Raw genomic sequence first — 24993 nt, forward strand, 5'->3', positions numbered from 1 at the left:
CGCACACCATCCAGACACACTTACCTGTTCCAAGGATGTCGGTGATGGTATTTTTCAGAACTATTAAGCACCATCAATCAAAGTAATAAAGCAAAATAACCTGTGACACACTTTCACAAAGTATAGATACCATATAATTTTTACTTTGAAATAGTAATGCAAATGAAGTTACATGTTACATGGCTCTTCTCCATTTTGTAATTTTTCTTCTTGTGAAGAAATAACATCTTGCACACCTTACATGAACGCATGTCACAGCTGAACAGTTAATGACTATGGCATTAACCATTTCTTCTGGTTTATTACCGTAAATACCTGTAATATATTCTTTAACAGAGGCAAAGCACAAAAAAAAACCCCACTGCAATGAAAAAATATGAATGGAAACTTGCATTTCCCTATTTCTGAAGAGAAACTGTAACTGCACTCAGCTTAATTGCAGAAGGAATTAACTGTGTTCTTTCGTGGAGCTGGTGGGCTCTTTCTGATTAGACAGTATAAATACAGAAAAAAGTTGTACTCACGTGTGAAGATCTAATAGCTATACAATATTCTGTGCATAGTGAATAAAATTACTTTTATGAATCCATGTCATGTTTCTATAAAAATGCAGTAAAGAAAATACAATGCACTGGGGAATACTTTTCTGTGAAAATAAGTGCTATGTGGTCCTTTAAAAACTTGTTTCTTCTGCAATAAAAAAGTATCCATCACTGCACATCCCAGATCTCACAGAGAAGAGGGGTGAATTTGTGGTCATTCACTCTCCATGACATCAACATCTCTGCATGATGATGGTTGAATGTCCGTAATTCTGTGAGACGACCCAGAAGACATGCAAAGTGCTGAGGGTTATCTGGGTGGTGAAGTTTGCAGAATTTTTGTAGAATATCCAGCAGTGGCTCTTGAAGCCTTTCCACAGAATCTCTGTCCTTTATGTATTGTCGATCTGGTTATGCATTTTAAAGAAAAGAAGCAATTAGCAAATATATGCTCTGACACATTGCAATTATTTACACTGATAAATTAACACTAAAATATTCAAATATTTACACTGACCAGTGGTGTTCACGCCTAACAAGAATATTTATTTTCAAATTAAAAGGAAATAAAAGCTCTTAATGTTGTATTTTTGCATTAGGGTTTTCATGTAAACTTCCCACTTCTATCTAGAGAATCTTTTAATTTTCTCAAAACCCAGACTGTTTTAACTCTGAAATGTTTTACTGGAGTTTTATCATCATCTCCTCATGTGGTTCTGCACCAGAGTACGTCTTGTGATGCATTGCAACTACTGAGCCACACAGCATAAATTTTTGGAGGTGTAGTACTCTTGGGGAATTTGGCCAGTACAGAGAGGTCACAAGCAGGTCACCAGAGTGAAATCAAACATCTTCATCCTCAGATGAAATGTCTTGGTTGGAAAATGCTTATCTTTTTATTTTGTTCAGATGGAAGTATGTGTTTGGGTGCTTGGAGAGGGAGGAAAAGAGGAGGATGGGGGATTTGTCACTGAAATTTTTAATGTAAAAACATTTCCTGAGACACACAGATTCAAAGAGTGATGGAAATGCTTCACCTTCCCATCTTCAAAGAACCTGACTGGGAAACTTCAGTGTCTGTCTTCTACCCTGAAGCATCAGGATTCTCTTTTCCAATTCCTATGATAGTCAGTTTGTTTGCAGCACTATACAATCTCTTCATATTTTGTAGGTGGAGATGGTTAGTTTTGTGTTGTCAAAGAAGTAGATTTTAGAGAAAAGCCTTTGATCAGGGCAGAGTTGCTTTTGTGCCAGCACTTCTGAAAGGTCTGTTTTCTATACTTTAATAGTCAAGAAGGCAACTTGCTACTGTCCTTCTGCTCTTGGCATCCGGTGTTTGTCCAATAAAAGTTGAAGACCTTCACTGCCATATTCTAAGGTATAGGGTTTCCCAAATTCCCTCTAAAAATGTGACAATCCATAATGGTCAGTAGTGGTCTGCATATAACCACATAGGATTTTTTGAAGGAGGAAGCCTGTTGTGCTAAGCAGTGAAGAGATACCAGTAAATTTTTTAAGCAGAGTACTTAGGCAATTTTTTCCTTGTATAAAAAACCAAATGATACAGCAGGACATTTGAAGTTTGGAATTGTGTACTTGTTTTCTGGTTTAATAACTGCATATACTGAATAAACATGTAAGCTCAATTACTCCATGTAGAATGTAAGTCTGTACAAATCTCAGGTTATACATCTCATGCTTTGTTTCCAAAACCACGAATATTTAATTTTGGATGAGAAGTTACCTGGGGACAGGATAACTATGGCAGTGAGTAGTGCATATTCTTCCTGTGTCATCTTCAGCTCTCCAATGCTTTTATAAAAATTAAACATCGGAGTTATGAATTCATCTGAGATACCTGTGAGAAGGGAAAAAAAGTTATAGCATTTCTTAATTATTGAAAAAATCTGGTTTATTGCTACACAACAGTTATTTCATATTGACTGTCTTAGCAGGAGAAATTTAGTACACAAATCAGGTCTGATGCAAGACAGTTACTAAAGTGTAAGCATGTCCTTGTTTTTCAGAGCAAACTAGACACAGACAAGCACTGGCAACTTCTTTTTGCGCGGTTTCAAATTCTGTCTTTCAAGCAATTAATTTTCCTCTATGGGTTTGTCCATCTGGCTCTTTGGAACAAGTCTCATATGTGGTGTCCTCGTAGTCTGATGATATTCTGTCTCCTCCTTGCGAAGCAGTCCCCATGTTCTCTGTCTCTACATTAGTTATATGGAAGCCTCTCAGGGCATATAGGGTTTAACTCTAGCCCAACTCTATAGCTAACTGCCTTGGGCAGTTGCTTCTGTTGTCTCCACAAAGACACTTAATTACTCCTTTGATGTAGCCTGAAACTTTAGTTAGTAGTCTGCAGTCCAAGATCAACTTGCTTGCAAATACTACTACCTTAAAGCATAAAATAGTGTATTATAAAGTACAAAGCCATAAATAATTGAAATCCATCCAATTTAAGGATGGGATCATATGATTCTCTCACCATCAGCAAAACCCTTTGGGGGTTACCAAACTGTGGCATGTCAGTGGGGCTTCCTCTTACTGACTTTGTCATCAGGTCACAATGTTCTTACTTAGCCTTAAAATACAGATGTACTCAATTCTGCTCTTTGGTGTAAAAGAGAAGTAGATCCTATGACATAAAAATTATTTTTTTTCAAATGATATGTGAGTCATTCAAACCAAATACAGCAGCTCCTTGCAACTCAAACAATGTCACTGATGAAGTGTAGACATCCAAACCAGTGGTTCTGCAGCAAGAGCCTTTTGGCCTTCCTTGGCTGAAAGGATGGAAACCTCCTCTGTTCCCACAGATGAGTACCATAGGATCTCTTGTAGTTTTAGTCTTAATTTTGAGCTGTGCTAGGAGAAGTCTTTATAACTTGATGCGGAAACCACATGAAATAACACGGTTTTGAGTGTTGAGTACAGCACAAGGCTGAAGTCCAGGATTGGTGAGGTTTGGAGTGCATCCAGTAGGGGAAATTCAAAATGAAACTCGGCAGGTGGAACTCAAAGAAAGGAAACATGAAGCCACTTGACTTAACTATGAAACAGTCACATTTTGCTGTGACAGTGAATTTACTTCAATCAGTGGAATAGTTCTGTGTCCCAACAGTGAAAGAATGGCCTTGCAGGGTGTAGTCCATTTGGTGGCTGTCTTGTGTTTAAACACAGAACATGAGCAACCTATGTTCGCTTCAGATTACAAGCCACAAATCTTGGTTTTGTAACGAGTTCAACACTACTAAATTAAGCAGATATATATGATGCAGTTCAGCTCATCCTGTAGAAGTTAGTAACACAGCTGATTCTGACAATAGTCAAAGAATCTAATGTTCTGCCAGGTTTATGTTGTTAGTCATAAGCATTAACTATTTAAAATTTTGAACACTTTTTATTGCTAACTTTAGGGGAACCACCTGTCTCTCTTCTGGGTGGTTTTAAATGCCAAAGTTCCTTACAGTATGTAAGTAAAACATGCCTATGGCACAGGAAAGTATTGAATTTTGCATTAAACTAGAAACAGGAAAAAAAGGGAGTCTAGCCAAGCCATAAAGCAGAGCAAATGAATTCCTTTCAAGAAAATTAATAGCTAAGCAATGACATGAGAAAAGTCTAAGACAAACTTGATATTTTTAGAAGTCTCTGTACAAGGTATTGCGCCACAGAACACAGTCATCTTGGCAGTAGGCAAGAAATAGGAGAACGTGGGCTGTGACTAAGATGCCCATCATTTGTTTCTCATATTCATAATTTGATTTTCCTCTCTCTGTTTTTTTTTTCTCCTTTGAAGGTCAGGTTAACTTTCAGCTGGATTGTTTTGCTGACCACAAACTCCTCAAGTCCTGCTGTCAACATTGCAGAAGTAGGATGAAAATTATGGTGGTGAACAGGGTGTGGAGTAACTAATTCAGGTCCTCAGCAGTCCAAACACTGCATAAGCATGTAGTAAAACAGTCCCTGCCCCAGAAAGCTTATAAGGTAGCACTAAGAAATTACAATATGCATGGGTGCAGCAAAAAAATCAGTATAGATGTGGAAGCAAGTGAAATTACAACAGGGAATTTCTCTGCATTACTGTATTCCAAAGAGAGAAATAAAACAAAAGAGATGAAAGAGAGTAAAAAGGGGTGTTTCAGCAATGCAACTAATTTACCTTTGGATTTTACTGAGAACAGAACTTTGAAACCTTTAAACTGATATATGCTACAAGACAATTACTAACAAAACCATGCAAAATTAGCAAATTTGAGATTAAGATAATGGAATTTTTTATTAGTTACTAGTTTTGCCGTCATCCCATCATCGCTGGAGTTTCCCAGTTACTTCATCACCCTGCATGCACGTTACGCAAATTGCTCTTCCATCACAAGAGGGGGCTGTTTTCTAATGTGATTGAAAATGCTTCGGTTTGGATATAATAAGCTCCACCAGAAAGAAAAAAAACCCGAAAACACAGGAAACAGATGTTTATAGTTTTGGGGTTTTTTTTATAGCTACTGTACAAGATGTTGTCACTTCGATTGAGATTATAGAACAAGAATTAAAGGCTATTTGGTGCCTATAACTGGAAACACTAGAGAAGAAATGAATTACATGACTTTCCCAATGCCATTGTTACAAATCATATTCCAAAAGTAGACAAAATCTAGTAGATAAAGTTTTATTTCTGGCCTCAATGAGAATAGGAAAGTTAGTTCTGTCTAATCCTCTTTATTTAGATCAGCCAAGAGCCCTGTGCAATATTGTGTCAGGCAGGGAAAGCTTCCTGGTCAGTGCTAACAGTGCCTCCTTCCTAACCTTTTTTCAAAAGCCTTGTTTCATGCAGCATTACGGCAATAAGGACATGCTCATCCTTCATGGTTCATTGGGCATCATTCTGAATTACAGAGTCCTACCTCCCAGCCCAAATCAATCTCTGCAGAAGATACTGCAGGTCATTCAATTGATTTCTCTATGTTAATGCATGACTGGCTGCAAACCCAAGTGTGGTCAGTCAGAAACATGAGCTTTACTGAGTACAGCCTTGCAGCATCAGATTAGAGAAGATTTAAACCCAAGCATATTATTCATTCAGCATCCCTTACTTGAGTAATTTCATCCCCATTTGTAGTTTAAGACACAGCGTTGCTTTAGATCTTGCCTTTTTTAGTTTTGTTACTATGATTTCACTAACTGTAAGATGATTGCTCTGTAAAGGTAAGATGATTGATGCTTTCATAAGGTTTTCAGTTTCAGGCCATAAATAATTATCTCATTTACCTAATCCTGGAATTGGGTTTTTTTTACTGTGATTTCAAGTCAGTAGTGCCAGCTTTTTGAAACAGTATTCTCTCTTCTTTTTTGTCTGTTTTGTAAAACTGAATAATTAATCTATTGCAAGAAGAAAGCTTGAGAGTAAGTACTAATTAACAGTAACTAGCACTGTGTTATTAATATAGATAAAGAGATCTTTTTTCCTGATAAACATGGAGGTGGCAGTGGATATGAAACCAAGGATAGATTAGCAGCTGCTTTATGCAAATGAAATATTTTAATTACTTGCAAACTTCAATTTTATCTTGCACAGTGTTTTATCTACCAGAACTACTTTCCATGCTGCTTATGAGCTCTCCCTTCTGAGCTATTCAAATGCATTATTGACCCTTTAAACACTGATCAAATTCACCCCATGGATGCTGAGTGCCAAACAGGGGAACATCTAGCCAGCAGAGGAGGCACACCAGAGCACGTGCTCATGACCTCTCTTCTGTCTGTCTTCATTTTGTAAGTATTAAATGAGAAGTTAGCATGTGTCAGGGAGAACTCACAATCAGGATATCAAAAGTCCATCTTCTTTAAAACAATCCATAGGACTTCTGTGAAGTCATCATTGCAAGCAAAGAAACCTGAGTTTAAAAAAAACTCTGACCAAACCTTCAAGGAGTGTGCAAATTACATTGCCACATCCTGGCCTTGGCAGTGACCTGAGTACTTGCAGTCAGGAGAGAAATGTGGTCTGGCACTCAGCAGCAGCATCTGCACTGCCTTGGGCTAGTCTTCATAGGCAGAGTCTAAATAAGTTTTTGGTCTGGAGAAGTAGGCTTATGCAGAAGAAAAGAGATTGAGTCCCTGACATCTGTTCTTGTTTTCATGGGTATAAATGTACTCTGCAGATGTAATTTAAACACTTTTACAACTTTATTTGCAATTCAGGAACATAGCACTGGCTAACTCGGTATGGTAGATTGTGCAGGAAAAGTATGAAAACAGAAAAGCTCTTTCCTATAATCTGCAATTTAAAGTGGTCCTAATATCTAAATGGTTTAGGCAGTGTGCCAGTTTTGAGTAAAGTCACAGGATGGTGTCTCTTTCCATGAGGATGCATATGACTGTTTTGAGGGTTAGACACTGAACTCATCAGGGAAGATAATTTCATTTAGTTTCTCTGCACAAACCCCGGTAGAATGTGGGTTTGAAGCACTCAGTACCAATAACCAAATGATAAAAGCCAAAGGCAATGGAAGTGATTACGTATCCATAGTTCTGACATCAAATTTTGCCTTTGGTTGCAGGAATCTCTTATCCAAATTAAGGGAGCTTTGTATCCCACTTTCAGTGGCAAAAGGTGGTCTCTTGCCATGCTTTGAAAGAGTGGCTATTTCTTTTTTTTCCTTGGATCTGACTTCACTTCAGAACATGTAACCTATCCAGGAAGACAACAGTGTATTTCACAATGTCCTGCTGCCAACGCAAAATTTGTGTCCAGATTCTTCCATTTCTGTCAATACCAGGTAGTATCTTATTTCCTAATACCCAAATTCATAGAACAGCTCTGTAGAATAAAATGATGAAATAAAAAACTGTGTCTCTTCATGACCACTGAAAGCTTGTATCTCTAGGAAAACAAACTACAAATGCTCACTGAGGAAAAATTCAATATCAACACTGTTTTTTAAAAATACTGTACTGCTCAATAATGGGGAGAATTTGCTTTCAAAATAACAGAAAGAAACCTAAGCACTGAATTACTGGGATGTCAGCCTCTCACAGAATGAGTTAATCACAATGTGTTTTATGCATAGTGAAGCATCAAATAATACCAATAACATTAAATAAAATGTCTGTATTTCTCATTAAGTCTCAATACTAGAGTGACAAGGAGAGGTTTCAGTCACAGGAGCAGCTAATGTAATAATTTCCATAACAGCTTATGGAGAAAGACCATCAGGGCACAAAGACAGTCTCTGAAATGCAGCAGGACTTGAGCAATATGCACAAAAGCTAAGAAATAAAAATACACCTCATCATCATGAGAATGAAAATGAATACTGATAATGCTGAAAGGTCATCACCACCAGTTCTTGGACTTCTTTATCAGAAAAAAAAAACCAACAAACCATTCCATACAATCTGCCTGGGGAAGACATAAATATAATAGATCAGAGAATCTTCAAAGTGGATGCGGTGGCAGGTGACAGAAATTTGGACAGCTTGTGACTTTAAACAAGCATCACCACCACCCTCCCTGATTTTATGCATAGAGGCATCAAGGCTTGACAATAGGACATTTGTCTGCACCTAAAAATATGCAGACAGAAGTTCTGACTAACAGCAATAATTTATGACTGCTGGCATGACGGTGTTTAGGATCTCACTAGGAGCCATGAATAATCTTGATATGGTTTCTTCCTTTTTTACCTATCCACTTAATTTTTAAGCTCTCACTCAACCATCACTGAGTTTCTTCTGCTGTTCTCTGTTGTCCTTGTAGATTTTAGCTTGCTGCATTTAGGTTTTTTTGGGGGGTGTGGTGTTTTTTTTGTTGTTGTTGTTTGTTGTTGGGTTTTTTTTCTCCAATGAGGTGTATGTTAAAAAAGGAGTTTAATCTTTTCTGGCCAAGCTTATCTCTTGAACTAGTCTATAACAGGATAATGACCAGCTGAAACTTTTAGTAGCACTTTTCCTTACTAGTTAAGGCTGGAAAAGGCTACTTACATTTCTAACCCAAAGTCACATTTGGTACAGGCTACTATTCAACCTAGAGCCCTGGTGTTGAGTCCTATGACATGCATATTTAATATTTTTAATATACAATACTTAATAGTTTTGAAAGCCATATGTATAAACAATGATAATAGAAGAATGTGGATGCCTTCCTTTCATTTTGTTTAAATTTGTGACACCTGAAAATGATGAGCATTTAAGCCACAAAGATAAGCTGTTTCAGTAGTAGGTATTTTGAAACTATTTTTATTTCTTTAAATAGGTTCAATAGCAGCAATTAACAGTGCTACAAATGCGAAGATTTACAAGCTGCTTTTGTTGCTTACTGTCACAGCCCCACTAAATGCAGCTAAGGAAAATCTTTTTAAGTAGGCTTGAATTTTCACAGAGTGGAGAAATTATATGGAAAAGGCTATTTTGTTCTGTATTCTGGATTTTAATAGAAGGAAAGAATGCAGTCAGCAGCAGTGAGCTGGATATTAAATCATCCTCCTGTAATACAGGGAGGGATAAATTCTAGCAGCAGTATTTCCTCTTATGTCTCCAGCTTGATCCTGGCTTGAGGGAAGATGTTTCAGAAAGCCCCTTCCAAGAGCAAAAAGTTAGGTATAGATACACACACACGCACATACACTCGTTTAAAAAGTTATTATGTTTCATTTCTTAGGAACCACCAAGCCCAGGCTTTTTGGTCTAATCCAGAATCCACTTGTAGTCTACCTTGGAGGGTTTTTTACCCATAGAAAAAAAATTTGAAGGAAATCTTCCTTTAGAATAAAAATAGCTTCTTTGAAATTGTTACTTATCTTGAAGGAAATCTTCCTTTAGAATAAAAATAGCTTCTTTGAAATTGTTACTTATCTTGAAATTTTCTTTTACACAAAATGTTGTTTTTTAAATCTGCTTCATGGCAGGTAAATAATACTAATACAGAATGTAGCTGGTTGTGTTATGATGTGAAGTGTTATCATCAAGTCTAGTATAAACTTGCAAAAAGTAATATTGCATCTTATCTGTCAGTATCTGCAGGGAATTAACAGAATATTTAAAAATTTTAACTAATGAAAAATGATTGGTATGATATATAATTGTTTATATAATGGTCTGAAGTATTTCCTCTGCTTCTGTTTTTTTTTTATGAACAGTTGCTATCTTGAACAACAAGGTTGATACTCACTGAATAGATTAGAGGAGAGAAGTTTTCAGTAATCATGTAGCCATAATGATTCAATTCTCTAAGACCTATTTTTATCAAAAATTTAGGTTATAATCCAATAGAAAAATATCTTGCCTTCTTGGTATATTTCTCTGCCTCCAGAACCTGGACAAGTAGCTATTTATATCTCTCTGGAAGTCATAATTTCCAGTCCATCAAACAGTATGTTCTTGTAATCAATCAAAATGAAAGAAATAAAAAAAAGAATTACTAAATATTAGCTTAGAAATTAGTGTGCTAAGTCAAAATAAATACATTCCTTCAGCACGTGAATTATTCTCAAGTTTTTTAACTCCTTGTCAGTGCTTCAAATATGTAAGTATTGTTTTAATTTTGCATACATCAGTAGTACTTTCTGATTCAGAGATTCAGAACTGAGTTCAAGTCCATTTCCATGACTAGTATTGAAAGTTACGTGCTCTTCTGTCTCTTCTCTTTCTGACCCTTATAAAGGAAAGTCAGGAGCCAGAATCTATAGGCTAGCTCTCTGATTCAGAATTTTTGGCATATTCTGTGACTCTGTGATTTGAATTTTCTATGGTAGGCAGCTAAGGATTGGATAAAGCTTGCTGGTCAATACAGAAGGCAAAACATTCAATATTGCATTGGTGGAGCACAAAGAATGCATTGTAAGAAGGCAAAACACAACTTTGCCTGCTTTAAGGAACAAACATCTGGAACCACTTGGCTTTTCATAATTATTAGGATTTATTTCTAGAACCAGTGGAATGTATCAGAGTCACTGAGCCTGTGATGGGCCTTATGAAGCTGAAGATATACTGAGAACATGCCATATTTATAATTCTTCTATGCACCTTGTGCAGTGTCATGTAGTTTTACCAAACTGACTCTAAGAATAGGGAGTTCCCTTCAGTCATTTCCAGTAATATCCTAAAATCTTTTTTTTCTTTCCTTCTTATAATGATTGCTTTTGAAAATGTAAATACCAATATTTTATGTGAACAATTTGAAATCATGATATTTCTTCTTCACTGTTCTTTCATGCTCATCATTGGAGAGAGGCACTGGATTTATTTGCTATAACATTATTCTTAATACTTCAATATATTTATAAAGAAACTTTTACCTTATGAGCTTTAGACTCAAGGCTGAGTTAGATTTGTCCTAGTTAATATAAAAAATGACAGTCAGATAAATCTGTTTCAGTGCTAATAAGCAATTTTACTAGCTTTCCAAAGGCCAAATACTGTCACAGGAGAGGAATGGTGTGGTTTGTTTTTAGCTCATTAAACAAGATACTTACCACTATTGCGAATTCTTTCTTCCAAAAGGACAGTATGTCCTGTAGGAAGTTTCCTGCTGAAGATCTCAGCTGAACGAAGAAACATGGCTTCTACTGCTGAGCCCTTCAGCAAAGCAATCTGGTCTTCATGATCAAGGGTTTGGAAGCCTGGGGAGACATCAGAAATAAGTCAGTTCCCACTTCTTTCTGTCCTGAAATTCTTGCATGTGAGGTGTCCCACATCTGCATAACCTTGATGTTGGTGTCAGTAGGGTTACCAAGTGCTGCCTAAATTGAAACCCAGATTCCAGAGAATGATACGGATTTGAACCTCACAAAATTTTATGAGGATTACATGTGGCTCAGTGTTCATGGTACTTTTAAAGGAACATGATAAACAAAATCTAGTGGCAGAACATAATCAATAGAATTTTGTCTAGCCTGATCCTGCTCCCTAATACCTTCTGTCATGTTTCCACCAGGGCTTTCTATATGCCTTTGCCACTGCCACACTGCTTTCAGTCCTTTCCATGCTCTGATGGCAAAAATCAGCATTTGAAGTGGATAATTTTAAATATTGCACCTTGTCTTTGGACCAATATACTATTTTACATAGAGGCTTCCTGCTGTGTTTTAAATATGCATTTCACTTTCAGTTACAAATCTCCTCCCCTCTTCATTGCCTGCAAGACAGTTAACATAAAAAAATATAATTGCAACTGCAGTTCTAGACTTTAAAACAACCCTGTGACACACAGAGGAAGGACCAGGAAAATCATGGTTTTGTACAGCTAAGAGTTAAAATGCACCTTTCTCAATTAAAGGGAATCTCTACCATGCCTACTGTTCAGTATTGAGGTAACATCAACTAAGAAGTTAAAAAGTACTAATGATAAACTCAGCTTTTCAGTGCTTGTCAATAACACTGTGTAAGGACCAACAAGGGGAAGTTCTCACGTCAGACTCACAATTCTGTTGTTGTTATGACCTAGAGGAATTGCTAGAAAGGTAGCAAAGACCGTGAAGCAGAGCCTGGCAAGTGTTAGTGGTAATTAGAGGCAGACTATTTGGCACTGCAACAATATATGAAAATAAAATATCTCTAGAGACACAATCTCTTCTCTGCGTATTTTGTTTGTCAATAAGAGGGCCACATCTCAGAGCAGCTGAGTCTGAATTATTCAGCGTATTCTTCTGAGCACAGAGCAACTTTCCTTTAGACAATGTCTGAATAATGTGTAGCAGGAGGAGGTATTTTCATGTAGTCTTCAAAACATACACAATTGTCAAATGCCAACTGAAAGGCATGTAAACTTTCCAATAAAACAAAATTTGCCCCAATGCCCTGGATATACCTGGTAGTTTTTTAGTGAATTCCACAAGAACCTGCACATGACTGGTAGCCATTTCTGTTAAAATCAGAAAATTTCCTTCAGCACTGAATTCCTCGTTTAACTGTTAAAAATCAAACAACAAAAAGAAAAGCTTTTAATTTCTGCTAACATTTCACATTTAAGAGCATAAAATATAAGAACTATTAACAGGACCAGGCAAGAGTTCCATGTAACACCACAACTTGTCTCCAATGGTTGTCAAAATCAAGTATTTTGGAGGGCAAGGTAAGAAGTAAAAGAAGTAGGCAGTGTCTTTTTCTTTGGAATACATCTTATTTCAGTGTTATGTCTAAGAGTGATTTAGGCACTTACTGAACTAGAATTTCTATGTCTACCATATTTAACCAAAAGCCTAGTTACAAATTAATTTGTCTATTTCCTTAACAGTATTATTTTTGTTTTGACCTCCTCAGTCTTCCCCAGAAATAAGTTCCACAAGTTAAATAAGGCTTACTAAATCCTCCCCCTTCAAGTGTCTTTAGTTTTCAATGCCGTTGACTTAGAAAATTAATTCTACAGTTGTTTTTGTTTTCTTTTGGTTTTAAGTTTGTTTGGGTTTTTGAGGTTTTTTTAAGATTGAACATTACAGTTTTATAAAAAAGTGTATCTCTTTTAAACCTTTTTTCCTCCTCTCCCTGTTTCTCAGCCTTTTTCCACCCTACCACAAAAACTGGGAGTTCTTAAAGGAAAATGGAATTTCTAGAAGGTATAGAGGAAAAGGAAAGAAGAGAGGATGAAACAAAAATCTAAACCTGGAAAATTTTAGAATTTGTGTTCAAAGAAATTAAATATTTTCAACCTTCCAGGCTGGTGCCTTTATAGAAACGAAGATTGACTATAAGTCAAACTCAAATCACTATCTATACTAACAAAGCTCCAATCAACAAATGCTAGATTTGAGCATACGAATGTTATTCTGGAGTTGAAAGCTTTTTCTTAACATTTAAGTTTGATGAAAATGTGGTCTTACTGTTGATTAAATGGGAGAAATTCTGCCCCACTTGCAGCATACTTTAACTGTAAGCTTTTACCCATTGTTTTCTCTACTACCTACTACACCTGCACATACTGACTACAAATATTTTTTGCAGTGTCATTCTCAGCTTCATTATCTTCATCTCAAAAATGAATTCATCAATATACTTACTAGTTTTTTTGACACCTCCTGAGGTATTTGTTGCTTACTGTATGAATCCATGATATAATCAAGAAGGTTCTGCTGTTCTGGGGTAAACTCTACTTTCTCCTATACTGGCAAAAATAAAAAAAATCCCATCATAAAATGCAGTCATGAAATGCAGTCATAGAAATGATCTAGCATCTCTTGCTTTAGGCAAAAACCATTCCTCTATTTTTCCTACTTGGAGACCAAGCAGACAAGAGGTTTGTTTGTCACGGAGATTTTTTATAGAAGTGTACAGAAGAGAGATGTACAATGCTTTTAAACTGCATGGGTTTGTGTAGTTAATTATTTGAAATAAGGAAATGTTTAGCAAGTAACTATGTCTGTTCAAGCATTATTACCACACGTTACAATATGTGATGTATGCCTGACATACGTAACACTGAAAAAATACTGTATAGATTTCATAGATGCTTTACAGCATATGTAGAGTTTCAACTAAAAGTATCAGAATGACTTCTATACTCAAGATACTTCCCTGGCTTGGTGGAAGATGGAGTTCTAATTAATACAGACAGCTCCAGAGAGTTTGCACTACTCTATATTCACTGTACTAGGCACATTTCACAAAACCCACCAGTACTGCACAAACTATTACAAGAATTCTCTTACCCTATATATTTTAGTTGTAGAAGTTACTTGTTTCACATCATGGCCATCATTATCTTCACTGACTGCCTGATCTGGGAGCTGCTTCACATTTTTCCGTAGCCTTTTTGACTTGCACTGTATTTCTGTTAACAGACCTAGAACACGTAATCCAAGACAAAGCAGTTTGATTTATATATGCCTCAGGTACGTAAGCATGCCTGTGAATGCCCTTTACACTAACAAACCCATTTACTTGTGCAGATAATTTCCTGAACATGTCATTATCATTGGATGTGAGTCTAATGAGGCATGCTAGGTACACACTAATGAGTAGTCTAGCCCAGATGGAGCTCCTCTGCTGAGCAGAACAGTTGTTTCTGGTGACCCAGCATCCACACAATGAACATGTCAGGGGACTTGCTTTGGACCAGCTCTAATATAGTCTTACAAAGAGAAAACCTGTTAGTCATGGGAGTGTATTGGATTGTGCCTTTGGTTTCGTTTCATCCAAAAGAAAATCCCTTTGCTCCAAGACCTGAACCGAAGTGCAGTAACAGGAAAAACTGAAGACTGTCATCAAAAGTGTGCTCCTCATCTGATCCAAAAGAGTAGTCCAGGTGCATCTGTTTCTACACAAATGACATTGGATGTTTACAATAATATTTAAGCAGTATTATGTCTGTTATGCAGAATCTTCAGACAGAAAGCCCACTCAGAAGAGTGTACTCCAGGGCTTTAACCACTGCTCTACTCTGTCACTATACAGATAGACCAACACCTAGATATGAAGACTAAGAAGTAACTCAGGCTGGCAAATGTACCTTTAAAATGTATTTATTTAAAATATTACCCAACAGGTCTTGCTATACTACTTTTCATTGTATTAGAGGACTACATAAAACCCTGGATTTATTATAGAGTTTCACTTGCCCTAATGAAAAGATTTTTGTGTTTGTGGTTTGGAGTGGGTTTTGGTGGTTTGGTTTGTTTTTTTTTCTCTAGGCTACCTTTCAGTACCTTGAACCAGGGAGCATCCTTGGGTGGATGCCTTAAAAATTATCAATTTGCTTGTACTAACAAAAGAAAGGGACTATAGGTATCGTACACAACCTGTGGAAGACAGTCAGAAAGCATGAGTGAACAAGTAAACAGCTAAGCATTCATCTAAAAATAAACCTATCAGCTTGTGACTTTCTTTCTTTCTTTGCTTCTTTCAAGTATCCTTCCCATTCTTCACCTTTGAAAATGCAGAGCAGGAAAAGAAGCTCATTCGATGAGTATATGATGTGGAGGAAGATACCATGAAAACAGTGAATTTCGTTGTGAATGTTTTTAATTTCCTGTTTAAGCCCTATATAAAATAACCTACCTGAACTGCTGAGAGAAGAGGAAATTTACATGATTAAAATAAGACCTGCAAATAATACCTTGAAAGGAGGGAATAGGAATGATGGAGATAATAATTGGTATCAAGCCATGTAATTTGTGGTGCCACACAGCAACACAGATTTCTTTTTCTGAATTATTCAGTGCATCCTTTGGTAGCGTTAACAGGCTTGTGCTGTTTTCCACCAGCTTAGGATCTGGTCTACTGCTTTCCTAGGGAAAATTGGCCTTACATTTGCCTTAGGCATTAAGACAGGTTTGTCTCACGCTTCCTGCTACTGACTATTACCTTGACATCTTATTCTGGCTCCATTTAAGTCAGTTGAAGACCTCATGTGTGAGACAGGGCTTTAATTTTTACCTTAGAGATATCTAGCTTTCAGTGGGTATTAAATTCCAGGAAAAGTGGCAGAAGCCAGGTCTTCCCTAGGTAGACATTTCACCCAAGAAACTTACAGTTTAGATCAAAATGGGTAGTAATTTTAGTCTGTCTGCACTTCGTGTATAAAGGGCAGGAATAAGATTGTTGAGTAGATGTGCCATAAATATTTATAATCCTTTACCTCCTTGTTCAGAGGGAAAAAAAGAATCCACAGAACTTGCAATTACCATCCTACAAAATGCGCAAGTGAAACAAAGTTCAAGGTAACATTTTATTTCCTAGTCATATTTTTTCACATAAATGCTCTATACTACTAGAAGTTTCATGTTTTACTGTCCTGGATTGCCTTGAATGAAAAGCAATTATACAGCACACTCCTCCTTAAAGCCATTAAATAGTGCCTTGCCAAACATCCTCATTGCAGTGCATTAGAATACACTTATGGTTAAATCATGAGAAACACAAGATACCCCATGTTTCCATTGCAGAGAAAGAGTCAGATGGCAGTGGCACTCACAGGCTTTTAATTCATTTATGCCAGTTGATGAAAATGATAGGCCAGTATAAAAGTTTCATGTGGTCCCAGTCAGTATTATTTACGCTGACCTGTTTTATTTCAGCAATGGGTTGTTTCTTTTGTCACACTGAGTGACTCAAACTATTTTGAACCTTCAAAATTTTGGAACAATGGATCATGGATCAGCTCCACAGGGGAGTTATTTTCCTGTGACACTGCAGGACAGATTGAGTTCTGTCATCACAGTGGTGTCTGCTCATATATTTATGTATTGCACGAGAATATGTCATATCTCAGGATCTTTGCAGCCTGTTCAATTTGCAGAATGAAAGATTAATTACATTATGCTGGCAACACCTTCCAAATATTGATGGAGCTTATTGTTTCTCACAAAACCAACAGTTAATATAGCATCTTCTGATCAGATTGAAGGATAGAAATATATTAAAAATTCTGAGTAGATTAATTTCCTGTATGAACCTAAATTGGTTTCACACATATGTGTATGCTAAAGTGATAGGAGCTATCAAGAAAAATAAATTGTAGTTCTATTCATGAAAGGCAGAAAAGTAGATGTTTACAGACTGTTTTCAGGAACAAGACTGCAAAAATCGTGTAATAACTCAAAAAGGAGCTTTAAACATGTTCAGAGTTGCACTTCAATATGCCTGTTGTTCTCTGTTATCCAGTTTGAAGCTCAATAAAGTTTATAAACTGTAAGCTGAATAGAATATTTGCTTTAATATGAAACTGTTAAAATACATCAGGTTCATTTCTGGAGGCAGTTCTACCTATGCGCCTGTATGCAAGGCAGGAAAACCTATAGTGTCATAAGGAAAGCTAATGAGACTATAAAAAAGGGCTAGCCTTAGCAGGCTTTGCCTGATTGCTGGGTGAGGTCTGGGAAACACACATTTGGCAAGCCCACAGAAACTTCCTGCTAGCAACACTCCTGCTCTTTTCCTGAAAATGGCATTGTTTGTGTGCCAGAATTTGGACTTGGCTAGCAAGAAATTGTCAGGGAGAGTCCCAGAAAATGTAGGGCTTTCCTGCTCTGGTTTTCCCAGCCCTGCAAACTCTTCACTCCTGGGGAGTGAGGAGACTCACTTCCCCTGACAGCTTTTCTTTCTCTCTCAAGCAGACTAATAGCTGACATCTAGTGCAGTACAGCCCCTCCTTCACCATTTGCTCAGCTCCTACACCCTTGCACCACTGACTACAAACAAAATCCCATTGCTTCTAGGTACATTTGTCTTTTGCAACAGGATTTCATGCACAGGTGAGACATCACCTTTAATACACCTTTCACCTGCCAAATTACATATTTTATAACTTTATTATTAAAATCAGAGTAATTAAGCCAGTATAGTATTTAATGCACACTCTGACTAGATGATGCAAATACCTGTATACATACATTCAGCCAACATGCCCATCTGCTTGCATTTCCTTAGACGGCACTCCTGACATTTTCTCCTCATGTACATGTCCATCTCGCAGTTGCCTCCATTTTTACACTTGTATACTGCATTTTTTGTGATACTTCTTCTGAAGAATCCTGCACAACACAGCAGTGACACAGATGAAAGAAAACACTCAAGGAAACAAATTCATCAAGTTGAAGAGCAACTCCATTTGCACTGGATTTTCTGAATGACACGAGTTCTGCCACACCACAAGTCCCTTTCACTGTCTGGTTGACTGCACTCTTGATATTTGTATTGACAACAGTAATACAAATACAGTCATGTAATCAATTATCATAATAAATAATGGGCCCAAACTAGACATCAGCCCAAAGTAAAGTCTGGAATTGTGAATATTGTGAAAACTCAGACCCAAATCTTACACTTGTCAGGAAAAATCTGAGCACCAGCCCTAGAGCCATAGGGTGATACCATACAAATAGCCAGTGGAAAAAAATATGACTCTGTTAAGTCTCTTGAGGTACAGGTTACGCAGGTAGGGAGTTGAATAAGTCATCACCCTTCCCTCAGTTCCTGGGAGTAACAGAAGCTCCACATACTGGTCTGCTCACCCACTCCCAAGTTTAATAAGGAAGCTGCATTGTGTCTGACAATTGTACATGTAGCCTCCTCCCCTGTTTACAAGATACTCCAGCCTTATTCACTAAGTATTGTCTGCTGGATGAGTTAAACCATCACCCAATTTCACCTGCACAGACAGCCTTTGTTGTCAATGTTTCCTGAATTTTAAGTGTGACTCACTGTACCATCACAATCTTTTTGTATTGTCCTTCATATGGCAGAGACTATTTAGCATCAGATACAGAAAGAATAAGTTTTCCTTCCCATATGAGGGCAGGTTCCTGAAATAAACTCCTGGGAGCTTCTGCTGGCACAGTGATTTACACCATGCTTCAAACTAGAGCTCTGTGTAAATTTACATTAATCAGAGCTGTTCAAAACCCTTTTGCTTTCTTATCACACTGGCTGGCACAAAAACCTCATCATTTTCCTACCTGGCACTTTGGTGCACTAAGAGAGGCACTAGGTTAGACCCAACCTCCCATATTCAAATCATAGAGCAAATTCAGATGTGAATCTGAAGGATTTGTCTGTGTTTGCAGAGGCCATACAGCTAAGTTACCATCCCACTGAATCTAAGCAAGATAATGGATGACATGATGATTTTGCCATTGTCAGATGACAATTTCCCAAATTTGATCCATGTTTTTATAGTTGTATAATCTCTTCCAAGCACCAATGTGTGGCAACCAGTAAAACAATTCCACTACCTGGTCAAAAAATCTGAGATTTCTCTGAATCTGCAATAATTCCTGCTTGAAATCTCTTCCATGCTGTTTATTTTATTGTCTGCTTTTCAGATAAATACAGTTGACTGGCATCAGTCTCTTTTGAAATGCAGATTACTTAGAACGTCCAGCACCCCCAGGCATTATTTGTATTCATCATTCACATGGTTTTAATACATTGCCATTTACTGATCAGGGAAGGTAATAAAAGGCTTGCATTAAGCTGTAGGTTCTCACTGTCAAAGGCAACTGCTTTATATAATTTATAGACTTTGTTAACTTTAAATCCTGCGATTTATGACACGTTAATTAGCAGTAAATGTTGAAAACCTCTGCACAAATATTTAGGATATTACAAGACTGATTGATGACTTTATCACTCAGCCTATCCACAAGGTGTTCATGGGCTTCTTCACGTGGGAACAAAGAAAAAGAGCTTTAGCAAATGAATTTTTAAGATATGCATGTGACATTATGTGAAAAGTGAAATAATTTTTTTGACAAAAAATAGCTTTAACCCTAGTCTTGCTTTAGTTTTATTGTGGAGTGACTCTTAAATAATTGGCTTCTGCAACAGACTTAATAATTAATTTTTAAATTAGCCTTTGTATGAATGAAAATTATAACTATATATAATTCATTACTGCTTCAAAATGAATTTAAACTGCCTGAAATACTTAATGTGTGACTTTCTATAACAGGAGATGTTTTACTAAAATTTAAAAGTAAGTCAGAAATGGCACATGTCAAACTAACAAAGAGTTAGTAACCCCAAAAGATGAAGGTTTTTCTGGTACAGTCTAGCTTTTATCTGATCTTACCAAATTACAAAAAGCTCATGTTGGCTGGAAATGTTGAATCTTCTTTGTTCTCTTAGATAGTCATGAATATGATTAATTACGGTAGAGCTGTTCCAGTGTTACTGATGCTGGTTTTTTCTTATGGAAATTATGAAAGTTGAAAGAGGACAGCTGTAAAAATGTAGATGAAAGCTTTGGAAATATCTCTTTTTGCTAGCCTGATTGGTTTTAAATTTAAAAGTTTTTGAAGTTCACAAGTGCTACCAAAGCTTCTGCTCTGCTTTATCAGACTATCAAGACATCTTCCAGCATTCCATCCCCCCATGCCCCCATGGTGGGTGTTAGTGAGGAGAAGAGTAAAACAGAGCCTTTCTTTGAAAGAAGAATTCTCAGCCTGGTGTGGGAGACATCAAGCAGTACAGGAGTGATTTGAATACTGCAAAAACTCGTGCTACAAGCCTGCAATGGGGGAATGCACAACTAGCTTTTCATAGAGTCTTAGAATGGTTTGGGCTCAAAGGGACCTTAAAGATGGGGAACTTTCAGCAGAACTCATTCTGTGGCTTTATAAAAGAAGCACAACACTACGTCATACTTGTTCTGTAACATTTGGAAATGACCCTTAAAACCCAGTATCACTATACAGATTGAAGCTATACCCGAACATCTTTGATGTCTGTCTGCAAAGGTTGTTTCAGAAATAGCCTTTAGAATAGCAGGTTTAAGCACAGTGTATTGTTCCTTTGTACTGTAAATGTTATGTAAAATATTAATGAAATAGTTCATACTTACCTGTTAATGGATTAATGTATTAAATGCATTGCATTGATGCTAATGTATTAAAAATATATATAGCAGTGTATACTCTCACCAGTATCTTCAGATGAATATTCTTAGGAGAGACAATAAATGAAATCTTAATATTTTTCCTTCAGCCCAAGACAGAAAACCAAAAAGAATGGAAGGTGTTGCTGAATGCATTACCCAAGAAAGTAATATTTTTTAAAAAATTAACATATTGATCACAGAAGATTTAATCCCATAAAAATACGTGCAATGTCTCTCCCTTTGAATAAGAACATCCACAGCATCAATAGAGCAGGGATGTTGCAAGGTGAGCACTAGTCTGGCAGAAAGGGATCTGCATATTATTTTGGACACACACTGAGCATGAATTAACAGCCTGTTGCCTAAAAGAAGGGCTATCTCATACTTGGGTGTGAGACAGACACGAGGTAGTTATTCTACTGCATTGAGCCTTATTTGGGTCCCCATGCTTTGAAGGTTATATATACCCATGTGAAAAGTTCCACAGATACACAAGAATAATTGAGGCCTAGAAAACATAGTATGTGCTTCACCCCTTCAAACAGAAATACACTCCTCAGCATATTGTTTTACTGAATCAGCTAGTACTTTAAACACCTCTAAAGCTAATTGTAGAAACAGAATGCCTTATCTTTAAATAACTCAACTTTTACTATCTTTGATCAAGGGTACTGTTCTTTGTAATTGATGTTACAGCCATGAAACAGAGCAAAAACATAAAACAGATTATCCCAATAAAGCACTAAAATTATGGTTACATAGCATGATTCAAACTGAGTCAGTAGGGAGGTGGATGCATATTTCCTCTCAGCATGGGTTTCAGTCTGAATATTTGCCTGGTTGGTTTTAACTTCTCTCCCAAAAACACTCTTTACAACTTTCAAAGTTTATAATTTTAAGTCTTCAAAAAGTTGCTAAGACATTTAATAATGAAGTTAATAAACAGTAGGAATATCGTACTATCAGAATAAATGTATCATTACTTGGAATCTTCATGTCAAAATTGAGTTTAATCTGCTTTACAATGATAGTGTTCATATGAGTTATTTGATAGTTTTTGACTTGGAGACTATTCACATGGACATCAGAAAGAAATGCATCTCTTCTTTATTGGAATTACTGAGATAAATTAGATGACCCTTGACTGTATTTGGGTTAACTAGTTCAAGGTCCACTCTCTGTGACAGTGAATTCCACATTAAGATATTTTGGTGCTTCAGTAGTGTCCACACTTTAGCCTTTATCCACAGAACAGAAATTAGAATGAAACAGTTATTCAGAGAATGGAATGAAATACTGGAGCACTACTTTTCTGGCTGTAATGTACCTCAGCTCTGTCTCAGAGTAACCATCTTCAGGTATAATAGTTCGCATAACCTTTTGTGTCTCTCTGCTAAAATATCTGGCAATCATGTTTCCAATAATGGCAACGATTTTCTAACTCCTACTTATGCTGATACGAACATGTGAATACTGTTCTCTTAAGAAGCAAGATATTTATCCTACAGATACCACCTGTTTCCTGAAGAAACTCTCCCTGGGGACTGGGGCTATCCCTAGATGAAAGTCTAGAACTAGAAATCCTCTCATTTCACAAACCTGAAGACACCCACCATATCCTTTGGGAGTTGGGGACTGCAGGTAGGGGCTCACAGCTTTTACTTCCTTTCACCTGGGCTGGTTTTACAGCTACTTTCTAAGGCAGCCTACCACTGAACTCCCAGATGCCTCCATGGGTGTGGTTCCTTCCACAGGCAGAGAATGGCAGGGACAGCCTCCATAGACAGCAGAGCCAGGATGACAGGCTCCACATAGAAGCTTTTCTTAAGTTTACTGAGAGCTATTAGTTGGCCTACTGTGCTGTACAACCACAAGATAGTGGTAGAAGACACTGCCAAGTTTTCTTGGGGAAAATACAGAATACAGTACACAAGATCCAAATGTAGATCTCTAAAATGCTTAATGACTTGGATAAAATTAATAAAAAAGTAAAAAGTACTCAGAACCCACTGTGCTTATTAGTTAAATTGCATTCTATAATTGATTTCATCCTACCTTTGCATCCTTCACAAGTAAGGGCATTGTAGTGGTACCCAGAGGCTTTGTCACCGCAGACCACACAGAGCTCTTCTCCTTTCACTCTTCCTGTAGAGTGACCCAGTCTAGGCTTTTTGGCTGCAGGGATATCCATTGTCTCTGTCTCCCTTGTGAAAAAGGTCTCTGAGGGTAGTCTCCTGAGTTCGTACATCCCGGGGGAATACCATTCCTCATGCTGTGGAGGATAGAAGCTTAGGCTGGAGTAATAAGGTGGCGATGAAACCTGAGGCTGAACTTGGGGAAATGGCACACTGTTGTACTGTGCATAAGGTGACACATCTGCCTCTTGCACTGGAGAACTCATTGGTTCTGAAAGGACACCTGGAAAATAATAATGCAAAACCAATCTCTATTATTATCCTGAAACTGTAGTTATCAGAGAAGTTTCCACTTCCAGGCATCTATCTCAAAAACCAGGCACAAACATAAAGCTTACATTATCTGAGCCCAGACTTACTACTGCAAGATGTTTTAAAAATAACGTAATCATTTTCAGTCACTCTTCTGTCATTGGTGGAAATGTTCAACACTGGCACTCACTTTAAAAAAGTCTTGCAAGATATTGTGCAGGTAATCATATAATTGTTCAGTTTACCAGAAAGAGCAATCAACACCTCAGAGAAGATAGAAACCCATATTAGGGTCTTACAGCAGGATAGAAGAAATCCAAACAAATGCCAAAAATTCTATGGCATTGGGAAAAGCTATATCAAGACTCCAACACCATATTAATCTCTATTGAATTCAGAATGAATAAATCATGGCAGAAAAACTGCACTAGGGAAAAAATTACAAAGGTGAGGCTTAATTAGAGGACTAAGAACATGAAATAAACTTTCAAGTAGGGCCCAAAAAATGGAAGTCAAGTTACCATGAAGGAACAGGGAAGATATTCCTAATATAAGTGGTGAAATTCAACCTTCTCACCATCCAGCTTCCAGTGGCAGCCAGACCCTGCAGCCACAGCCCCTACAAGCCTGTGCCACTCAGTACAGTTGTGTGATGCTCATAGGGAGCACCTCTGTAAGCCAGCATTAGTCACCTCTGAGCCAACAACAGACCTGGCAGGAGTAAAACAAGCGGCAACCTTTCCTGCCTGGATCAACACAGTATCTGGAGGCTGCCTTAGCTTTGCTCATTACGTTGCATGTTTAAAATTGCAAACAACTCAAGTCTCTTTTTTTTTTTCTGTACTACAGGTACAACAACATCTGAATGGTGTACTTAAAATCAAGCGTATATCAAACAGTTGAAAAGCAGAATTTAAAAGTTATTTGCAAACTACTTCATATTTTCTGTTGGAGGGAGCCACAGCTTTCTGTTTCATGAAATCACTGACTCAATTCCTTTAATAGTTCCAAGAAGAGAGTCTGAGAAAAACAGTGCATATTTCCAGGAAGATGACTAGTCCACTTTTATTTGAGTCAACAGTAATATTTACAAGGAAATCTTAGATTAATATTAATTGATGACCATCACTTAACAGTGCTTCAGAAGAACTCCAAAACATTTTTTCTGACTTAAAACTGGTCCTGGGAAACCATCCTTCATTTCTGAGGAACCAGAAACAATGAAGACATGCTAGCAGTTAAGAAGAGGGAGCATGTTTAATGACAAAAATAATCAAAATCTGTAGTAGGCAATCCTTCCCTCTGCTGTGTCTCACTTCAGTTAGTGCCAGAAACTAACTTTTTTGTTTCACCTGCATTTTCACTTTCAAGGTCTCATACTGTTGCTCAGCAGCCTCCTGCCCTTCCTACTTTACCAAGCTGCAGAAACCATGCAAGCATTTGGGATTTGTGTAGTCACTGTATTGCCCACAGCACATGTTTGGCAACAGCAAATGTTGAGATCCCAGTTCCAGAATAAGCTGCAAGATGTATGTCTGGAAAAATGTGACACAAACTGAATAAGAATAATGGTGCCATCTATAACTAACAATTAGTTTAATTACAGTTGAACTTGGAAGAGGCCAGGGCCATAAGTACTATACTGGCAGAAGCAGAATAGCAGAAGGCACTTCCCAAACCCAAGACA

General features: G+C 37.3%; 1 protein-coding gene across 5 annotated transcripts in view; it reads right to left on the bottom strand.

Annotated features, from left to right (window-relative positions):
- Positions 1-121: 121 nt before the first annotated feature.
- NR1H4 (nuclear receptor subfamily 1 group H member 4) overlaps positions 122-24993 on the bottom strand; it is a 46456-nt gene continuing 21584 nt past the window's right edge. For 4 of the 5 annotated variants that reach the window (XM_071552004.1, XM_071552001.1, XM_071552003.1 and 1 more), the window contains 8 exons: positions 22915-23277; positions 17861-18013; positions 14192-14325; positions 13544-13642; positions 12358-12457; positions 11024-11170; positions 2287-2400; positions 122-949 (listed from right to left, as the gene is read on the bottom strand). In XM_071552004.1, the coding sequence (XP_071408105.1) occupies positions 711-949; positions 2287-2400; positions 11024-11170; positions 12358-12457; positions 13544-13642; positions 14192-14325; positions 17861-18013; positions 22915-23277 (1349 nt within the window). In that variant the 3' untranslated portion in view covers positions 122-710. The remainder of the gene's footprint in view (positions 950-2286; positions 2401-11023; positions 11171-12357; positions 12458-13543; positions 13643-14191; positions 14326-17860; positions 18014-22914; positions 23278-24993) is intronic. The other variant, XM_071552005.1, reaches the window with a different exon arrangement.

Source organism: Pithys albifrons, chromosome 3, assembly GCF_047495875.1.
Source record: "Pithys albifrons albifrons isolate INPA30051 chromosome 3, PitAlb_v1, whole genome shotgun sequence".
In the NCBI taxonomy this organism is placed as follows: domain Eukaryota; kingdom Metazoa; phylum Chordata; class Aves; order Passeriformes; family Thamnophilidae; genus Pithys; species Pithys albifrons.